A 10,000-nucleotide genomic window follows, 5' to 3' on the forward strand; every position below is an offset into this window, starting at 1 on the left:
ATCAGAAGGGACAGGAGCTGAGTTGCACCTCGTTCTTTTGTTACCCACTCTATTGTGTCGGGCTGCAGGTGCGAGTCTGGGGTCGAGTGGGTGTTGGGCAGGCTAGGAGTCCAGGGTATGGAAGGCGAACCAACCTTGTACGAACCAGGTTTAACTGCTATTTGCAGTACCACCCGAACATGTAATGTTTTTCTTGTGCACGGGTCAACGAACCTGTGAGAAATGAAAAATGAAAAGAAAAATGAAAATATGAAGCAACTTTTTGAGTAATGCAGTAAAAGATTATTCAATTGAGATGTGGCAAAGATGAACCTGTCTTCCTGCACAAAGATTCATACATTCTACAGATTAGTTTTATGTACCTTTCTGTTATTCCCATCACTGTCCAGTAATCCAAATTTCTTTTTCTATATGTACCAATTTACATTTGTGGAAGAAAACATTATTAGCAGTTGTGGAAGACAGCAATGAACAGGATGAATGTTTAAACCTAGTACTGACTATTCTTTCCCTTGTAACACAGAGCCAAGTGCCAAGGATCACATACAGTAACTGAGACTAAAAGAAGACTTTAACCCCACTTTTGAGGGGCTGTAGCACATGAATAGTCATGACAAGAGCCAAACAACTGATCAACTTTTGAGCGCACAACTTTGGCTAACCACATTTAGCATGTCTCCTTGCCACCTGGTAAGGATGCATGCTTAGATGAAAATAGATACCAATATATAAATGCTAATATATATATAGAATTCAAGAATTGAAAATGTCCAGATTTCAATGTCCTTTTTCTACATGAATTCCCCCAGAGTTCTGAGATGGAGACTAAGGCCCAATGAAGGAAATCACCCCTACCTTGGACCTAAGCCTTTGCCTTATCTAATTTTGTATGGTCTTTTCTTCTCCCCATTTCCTTTTCCTTCTCTTCTTCTGTCCCCTTCCTGAGGTGTGAAAGCTGTGCTGAAAGGATGAAAGGCTGGCTTTGTGTCAGTCCTGAACAGCCTCTGGGAGCCATGGAAATGGTATTCCCTTATGGGGACCCTAAGGGGTAGACAGTTTTTCTGCCCCACTGATGTCAGGCTCATCATGTCATCAAAGATTTTTTACCCTTATTGGGGGTATTAAGGCTTTCTCTTCGTCAACTAAATCTAAATTTTATTTCTCTGGTTTCCTGATGCCTGCCTCTCCTTTGACCATGGCTCCAACCATAGATACTAATACCCACTTCTTGATTTTTGCTGTCAACTCCATCTTTTCCATATCACCCATCCAGGTCATTACTCAGCCTTTAGAATACACCCCTTCCTCTTTTCCAACACCCTCCACTCCATCTCCTACTGAACAATCTTCTTCATTGTCTTCCCCCTCCTCCCATATCACTACTTCATCCTTATTGTCCTCCCTACAATACTACCTCACTCCATACCATTCCATCTTCCTCCTGCCCTCATCCTTTAACTGCTTTCACTTCTGCAAACCTTTTGAGTACTCAAATCAATTTTTTGTGATTCCCTCTACAAACCCTTACTCTGACAATACCCTTCTCTTTGAATGTATCCTTTCACTGTCGTTCTGATCATTCATGTCTTGTCACAGTTACATCTGAGTCCCAAGCTTGTGCATTATCAACCCTGACGGACCTCACTGGCAAACTTATTCCTGTCGAACCTCACTCTTCCCTTAATACTTGTACCAGAATCCTTTCCATCTCCCCGATTTATTTTCCTGTTTATGACAAGGATTGGTCAGACTGTGAAAACGACCTGCTTGCCTGCCTCAGCGACTAAGAGGCAGTGGTAGTACAGTGCTACAATATTCCTTCCAGAGGCCAGCGTAAGTCCTATGCCAATATTGCCAAGATTAGCTTCTGTAGACACAACCTCCCCCATGAAGTTTATATTGGTGGTGTTCTGCCCTGTTGCACCATATCGACCCCTTCCCCTTCAATGTCAGAAATGTTAGTGTTTTAGCCACCTAGCCAAACATTGTCACTCCACAGCCTGCTGCCCTTTATGTGCCCAACCTTGTAATGACCATTTAAAGTGCTTTGCTCAGTTATGCACATGTGCCAATTATCATGGCTCCCAGGACAGGAAACAAGCAGACAAGGTTTTTCTCTCTGTACCTACTTCAAAACGTCCTTTGGTCCGCTCCCCTCCCATCTTCTCAAGATATCTCAATGTCTCCCCTAGTATAGCTTCCCTACACCCTGAACCATACTCCCTTTCTTCCCCAGTCAAATTCCTTTTCCAGTTTAAATCCTGATACTCCAATCTCTACCACTTCTCTGATCCCTGTCCCACCAAGCAATCTAAACATTCCATCCTATCTTCTCCTACCACATCCCCTCCTACACCAATATCTTCCTTTGCTTTTCTGACATCTATTCCCTCTTCTCCTCACAAGAAAACCTTTGTTTCTCAGACCTCCCTACCCAACTCCCCTCCACAAACTCTTAAAGTTATACAAAACTTCCTAATCATGACCCAACAGAATGCACCACTCCCTCATCCACCTTCCAATCCCTCTATTCCTATTCCCTCTACATTCAAAGTATTTTGCTGACATCCATCCTTCTCCTCAAGTTCCCCCCTACCTCTCTTCCTCCCACTCTCTCCCAAACACCCCATTCTCTCCTTCTCCATGTGCAAAACCTTTCCTGCTTCTTTTCCCATTATCCTCACCACTCTGGATTCTTCTCCTCCTGAAACTTCACCATCTTCCCCTGTTCACTTATCTCATTCTCAGAATTCTCCTCCAACTAACATTTCTACCCATATTACCCGGTGATTGTTTCATAATAGCTCTTTTCCCTTTTACAGTGTTACTCTCCCTTCTTCAGGCACATAGATACTCTCAATTTGATCTAACTGTCCTAGGCCCTTAAGCCCTTCCCCTTTTGCAAATCCCCATCACTTCATTTGCTCTCCTAATTATCCTCTTCACTACGAAACTATCTTGTAATGCTCTACAACCTTTGATATCTAACACATTTAATCTTAATTGTTAACCTATTTTTACCCTTTTTGCCATCGTGCTATATGACCTTTGACATCTACCATATCTGTTTTAACCATTAACCTCACTTAATCTACATATTTTGTGTTACAAAGACAAGTAGCAAGAATAGCTCCAGTAACCCTATACTACACACTGCATTACTTTAATTACAGAGAACAGCTTTTATGTACATCTGCCATTTTCTAGCTTTCTATCTGATGAATAAATTAAAAAAAAAATGGAATAAAACAAAGGACATAACAGACAAAACTGTGATACTATTCTCATTCTACTAAAATCAATATTCAGACGACTATCAACCAATATTCGTATGCCAAGACAAAAAATACTAACATTACTTCACTACTTACAAGACAGCAGGTGAAAACTGGTCTGTAGAAGCATATGAAATAGTGGGAGAGAAACATAACTGGGATCCATCACTATCGTCATCTTTACTTCGACGACCAGCTAAGGTTGAACTCACTCCTAATTCACCTGCAAATAGGAGAAGTATGAGATTACCAAAAAATAAAAAATAAAAAATAAATCATCATCATCATCTATTCAAACATTAAGGCAAACAATGCCCTACCCTTGTTCTCAAATCTGTTAAATATACAACATTCTTAAAGCACATTTCCTCTAGATTCATGTAGCAATAAATAGTTTCAATAACGGTTATTATAACAGATCTAATATTAACCTCTCTCACTTATATCTTCTCAACATTTATCCATACTGACCCTTTCTTTTAAATAGAAGAGAAAAAAAATCTGCTTTCATTTTCATATACACAGCCTGAAAGCCTTCCATTTTTTATTAACACATGATGCAGATAATCACCAATCACCCTTATATTTGCACTCAAAATGCTTTACAATACTTTTATCCATGTAAAACCATACAAAAACTTAATCTAGTTCTTTTACCCCTTTTTAAATATTTCCAGCATGAAATATAAAAAACCAATCCAAAAATCAATAACATGACACTTACCTGAGAACAGAAGCTCTCCTTTGTCTAACATACGTCTTACTGCCCCAGGTCTGGTGCCATGATATGCCATGTGCCACGACTCATTGTTATCACCAACCCCACTTACGAGTGCAAAACGACACCAGCCAAACGGTTGTGCGTAATGTTTTGGGGGATTTCCTGTTGTACAGAAGGAGGTTGGTTATTTTCATCATATCAAAAATCTAAATCTTGCTTGACAAATTTTTTTTAATCACATGTAAAACATACACAGTAGTGTCTATAAAAGCTTATCATCAGTTTCAGTAAAGTCTCTTTTCATTTGATACTAAATAAGTAGTAAGGAACTATGAAACTAAAATTACCTTTTGTATAATATGGTTCATCCCCCCGTATTTTATGACAGGTTTCACAGTAACATAAGTTGCCTTCTGGACTAAAGTATCCCTCTGAAAATATAAAATAAGAAAATCAATCGTAATCTGGATAACAATTTCATGCATATAACAAAACAATAACAGTATCATTTCAAATAGTAAATGATAATAAGCAAGCCATTTATATATCTTTCTTTCCACATTAAAAAAAAATCTTGAGACAGCAACCCCCTAAATTGCCAAGAGTTGCGATTTGTTGCTACCATATATGTATGAAAACATCTCCAAAATCTTTTTGATGCAGTCAACCTTGCTCCTTTAAACCACCCTAGACATTTACATTGCACGCCACAAAGCAAAACATTGGTTAGGGATGATTTGTATTTGGTATAAAAAGATTTTGAGCATATCTCTGAAATACAATTTATTTTTACCCAGTGTTGCCAGCCACCTTAACAGCTTTCTCTTCCCGAAACCTTACCTGGTAGAGCTAATGAAGCCTTGAATCGATAGCACATATTTTGGTATTCACAATTCTTCACCATACTGCTATCAGGCTGAGAACGAGAAATCGCCTAGAAAGGAGAATGAAAAAGGTTAAATTGTTCATTAGTTATAGGTAAACTGGCTTTGGGTGCTTTTTCAGCCATCACTTTAAAAAAATCACAGAAAAAAGATGATGCTTGGCTCAAATTATGTCTCTGGGCTGGAAGAAAGGGGGGGGGAACTTGTGCTTTAAATATACAATTCTAGAGGCTAATCATTTCAGAAACCACAACATAAACATAAGCTTACCTTCTCCTTAAGTTTGGGAGGATGTGGCTGAGTGATATGCTCCGTCTGGAAATTAGAATCGGTTTGTCTGACAACTGCTGAGTCGTTATTGGAGATGTTGCTTGGGGAATTATCCTGAAGAGTGACCAGCCCAGGCAGAAGTGATGGCTGTTGTGACTGCGGCTGCTGTTGCTGTTGCTGCTGCTGTTGTTGTTGTTGTTGTTGCTGCTGCTGTTGCTGTTGCTGATGTTGTTGTTGCTGCTGTTGTTGCTGCTGCTGTTGTTGTTGCTGCTGTTGCTGTTGCTGCTGTTGCTGATGTTGTTGCTGCTGCTGCAGGTTGTGGGTAGTGTGGTGATGACGGTGGTGGTGGTGGTGATGCTCATGAGTCTTGAGTAGGTTTTTCTTATTCTGTTCATTGCCAATCTGTGCAGCTGATGTGATGGTGGTGGTTGTGTTAGATGTGGTGTTTGGGCTTGTGGTGGTGCTGTTAGCGAGGGTATTACTGCTGCTATTGATTGTGTTTGTGGATGAAATACTGGTGGTAGTTGTGTTGGCCATTTCCATGCTCATGCTATTATTACACAAGGTAACCTGTAAAGGAATAAGTTTATGGTTAATGCTTCACAATCAGTAGAGTCAAGAGAGGAGAATTCCAGCAGAATGAACAAATTTTGTCTACATTTCTATGCTTTCCAAATATAAATGTAGGTTTGCTTCTTTTGCCTTCATACTAGCTGCTTTACATATACACAAATGTAAAGCAATGTGGTGATAATTGGGAAATATATTTATATTTACCATAGTTCCTGTATGGAAAATCACTCTACAATGTATTTTCCCTTCTGACTGACAAAATGCCATAGCATTGCAATGAACAACAAAAAACAAAAACAGAAAACTAACCTCCTGGCACTGTCCATATAAGTCCAGAACAACATAAGGGTTTGGTGGTATTTCCTTCGCAGCAACCCCTTGGTCAACACCATTGACCAAGAGGTGCAGTCGTGCTTCGTCGTCCACCATGATACCCACTAGATGGCCACTGGGTCCTCCTGCTAAACTGTCTAAGTCTGGCCCATATCGACCTTTGATCTGGTAGAAAGAAAAAGCAATGGTCAAGCAAAGAAAGAGAGACAAAGTGAGAGAGAAAATATTTGATATCTGATCGAAAAGCAGACTAAAACAAGGAAAGCTCTGACATCATATATAAAATGATCTCATACACTTACTTTAACCCCATTGTAGAAAACTGAATCACCACATATAACCCATGTGTTACGTTTCAGTGCAAAGACTGTGTTTGGGAGGTGGATCTTCTCGGGGGCCTGTGCCGTCACGCCAATCATGAGGGAACTTGACCAACGGGAATTCAAGGACCCCAATCGAACCTGAGGGAGTTAATGACGTATTACAATTCCTTGGGTACTGATATACACATATAAGTAAATCTAAGCGTGTACTAATATACATATATAAATCAAATCTCAGTGTGTTCTTTGAAAAAGGTATTTGTAACTAGTATGATGCTTTTGCCAATCCGCTATCAAAATCCAATGATTTTAAAACTTTTTAAAACAATATCTCTGTTTCTAAATTGAAAATCATCTAAAATGATATCTTCGTTTCTGAAGATAATACCAACTGCTCCAACAACCCACCTGGAAGACTACATTCCTTGGTAGAGGTTTAACTGACATAACAATCCCTTGGTTATAGCTTTCTGATCGACGAGCTGACATGCGGTCACTGGAGAGCTGGATGTTTTTGCCAGTCTTCTCATGAAACAGAATCAGAGAAGAGTCTTTGTTATTTCCTAAGCTTGAGTGTTGCTGCCTGCCCTCTGTCGACAGCTCAAGTGCCCCATGAGAATGGCTGCTAGTTCTTAGGTCCCCTCCTTGATGATGCCGACCATTCTGCCCGGATTCTTGTCCTCTCTGGTCATTTGTCATCTTTGTCTCAGATGTTACCCTGTGATCATGAGGAATGTGGGCAGACGTTGCTGGGTGAAAGCCTGATGTGAGTGAGTGATGGCCCAAAGGATGGCGAGAGTCTGGCTGAGAAAGCTCGAGAGAATCTTGTGACACAGCATTGTTGTTGGTGGCCATAACAGTGGAGTCCATTACAGGTGAACTTGCTTGTCTCGAGACACTTGTTATGACCACTGACTCCGTGAAGCCAAAAAGGTCAACCACACCAAATACTCTCTGAAATGTAGAAATTTCATTTATATGCGAGTGCTTCACACAATTTTTTGTCTGATGTATGTAAATACAGTTAAAGATAAAATATACAACTGAGAAGATTACTCCTAAACCAATTGCCAGTATTTAATTATACCTAAAGAAATACAAATACCAAATAACCCTTAAAAAAACGAAACACCATACCTTAGTGACATTAGTTGCAGCAATTCCAAAATCTTCGCCATTTATATACAGCCTCATTGCACCATCGCTTGTTTTCTTGATGCCAATGCGATCCCCAACAAGCAACCTCCCAAGATTAGGACAGAAATTCAACCTAAGGACAGAGGACCCATTCCTTCTCACGTCAGATCCGCTGACCCACCAAGTGTCAGCAGATTCTATTCCAGATAGAGTGGCCGGGAGGCTGACTGCTGGGTAAGAGTCTGTCACTGGGAGAGAGGTCAGACCAATGCTCAAAGATCCACAGTAACCCTCTGAGACCTGTTCAATGCGAACCTGGAAAAGACAAATTACAGGAGTTGACTCTCAAGTTTTCATGCACAAGCATGGACAAATATATGTAATATGCAAGTACATACAGAGTTTGCACACATACAGCAAGAAGGATACTACTATTAATACTAGCACAATAAGCTCAGGTACAAACATAAATGTTCTTTCTCCACCTCCCACATCTAGCACTCATACCTCAAACAGTTCCTCTGCTTCTAATGGATGAGAAGTGAACAGCAAGCCATGGTTGAAGTGCCGTACACGAGCTGCTGTTGTACCGTTGTTACTCAGGGCTATGTTAGCTCCACAGCATTTGGAAAAACGGTGCAATACCTGACAGTTAAATAAATAAGGAGAAAGAGAGAAAGAGAGAAGAGAGAGAGAGAGAAAGAGAGAGAAAGAGAGAGAGAAACAAATATATAAATAAGCATATGGAAATTTGAGCCATGTCCTAAATAATATTATTGCTGATAAAAATCAAAGTAACACAACATTTTCAATATACATACCTAACCTCACTTCACAGTCTAACATAAGAAAAAGAAAAACAATAATAATAAGAATATGGAAAATAAGAAGTCAACAAAAAGACAACGAAATGTACGACAGTCTCAAAACATCTGCCACAAGCTTGGGAACAGACCTCTGAGCCAACACTGGCCTGTCCAGCAGCAGGCAGTGAGAGATGGGACATGTCCAAGTACTGTGACACGGAGATGAGAGATTGGTCATGACGGATGGGGTTGTGCACGATGGTCACCTGCGCACACTGCCCATACAGGTCCACCACAGGCCACAAACCTGTAAAAATTCATTTCCCAAGTCTAGTTATATAAAAGATGAAGTAGCACTGTGACGACACGGTCTCGAGTTCTCGGAACAAACCATCTTAATTACCCTCTAGAAAGGTCTTGACGTTCTGTGTACACATTTTTTTTAATGATCATAATTATGATTGTTTCCATGTTCTATTTTGAACATGTGTTTTATCAAACTTTGAATTGAATCTAATCTTTTGATTGAACTTTCCCATCTAGATACTCAGATGAAACTATTTGAAAGTAAGTTATCATTAATATTCCAACACATATACGTACACTGTCCTACGTACACCTGGGAAGTTGGTGAAGCACATTCTACACATAATATTAATTCTTTTGGTGTATTTTATCAAGTTTGCTGCAAGAGATGCATCTCTACAATACTTTGCATGAACAATAATGATTTTGAATATTTACACTTTGTAAACATTGACCACATATAACCTGTTTGAAATCTTATGAAGTAACTACAAACTTAAAAAAGAATAATGATCGAAACAAAAATTAATATACAGATAACATTAACTTTTCAAACTGTTTTATTTACTTGAAGTTAGCACATACCTACATTACTCTATCAGTTAACTTATTTCTAGAACTGTAAACTAGGAATCACTTTAATTTCAAGGGCAGAACTATCAAGGCCCTATCTCTGCTACTACTATATATTCCAAGTGAGTTGGGGGTGCAATTTTTGAAATCTTGTAATAAAACAAAGGCCAAACATTAAAGATTACTCACACACTACAGCATGAGATTCCACAAGAAGCTCTATACAGTATAACCTTGTGCAATGCTAAACCTCTGTGATGCCTAAAAGACCTCCACATGTAATGAGAAATGCTTGCAATCACACATGTTCTCTAGTACTTTCTACCTTTTCCTCCTGGACTTGGATTCTACTCTTGTATTCAAAATTATCAGAATACTGTATATATCACTGAAAGGAGAACCAAATCTATTCCATAATGACTGACCTGGAAAAGAATGTGTGCATCAGTGGTAAGGGTCATGAGTTAGAAAAGAGGAATACTTTTGCAGTTTGCTATGCACCTTGCGAAATGCAGCAAAACAAAGTATAGTGCAGTAAATAAAGTTAACTTAATGTGACTGTTGTAAGTTTCTGGAGAAGTGAATATCAATCTTAAAAGGAAGCAGAAGTGCAATGTCTTTAAAAAATATATGACAAATGATATGCATAACATTGCTTATAATATGCTCATGATATCTGCACTTGCCAAAGCAAATTTACTTCCAAGGAATAACTGCCAGAGAGTTAAGAGGTTAAAACTCCATAAATCAATGGTCAGAGTATATAAGGATCATTCTTACCAAAAGTTAAAAAAAAGGA

General features: G+C 39.2%; 1 protein-coding gene across 1 annotated transcript in view; it reads right to left on the reverse strand.

Annotated features, from left to right (window-relative positions):
- The window catches only part of LOC125031546 (neuralized-like protein 4), a 42,525-nt gene that overhangs the window by 1,432 nt on the left and 31,093 nt on the right, over positions 1–10,000 (reverse strand). Inside the window, exons 15-27 of the mRNA XM_047622428.1 lie at positions 8,472–8,629; positions 8,024–8,161; positions 7,517–7,831; positions 6,788–7,333; positions 6,359–6,517; positions 6,033–6,221; positions 5,457–5,720; positions 5,151–5,426; positions 4,837–4,930; positions 4,344–4,427; positions 4,000–4,158; positions 3,372–3,498; positions 1–213 (exon numbers count right to left, since the gene is read on the reverse strand). The exon at positions 1–213 is cut by the window's left edge and continues 1,432 nt beyond it. Coding sequence (XP_047478384.1) covers positions 1–213; positions 3,372–3,498; positions 4,000–4,158; positions 4,344–4,427; positions 4,837–4,930; positions 5,151–5,426; positions 5,457–5,720; positions 6,033–6,221; positions 6,359–6,517; positions 6,788–7,333; positions 7,517–7,831; positions 8,024–8,161; positions 8,472–8,629 — 2,722 coding nt within the window. The remainder of the gene's footprint in view (positions 214–3,371; positions 3,499–3,999; positions 4,159–4,343; positions 4,428–4,836; positions 4,931–5,150; positions 5,427–5,456; positions 5,721–6,032; positions 6,222–6,358; positions 6,518–6,787; positions 7,334–7,516; positions 7,832–8,023; positions 8,162–8,471; positions 8,630–10,000) is intronic.

This window comes from Penaeus chinensis, chromosome 13, assembly GCF_019202785.1.
Source record: "Penaeus chinensis breed Huanghai No. 1 chromosome 13, ASM1920278v2, whole genome shotgun sequence".
Lineage (NCBI taxonomy): Eukaryota > Metazoa > Arthropoda > Malacostraca > Decapoda > Penaeidae > Penaeus > Penaeus chinensis.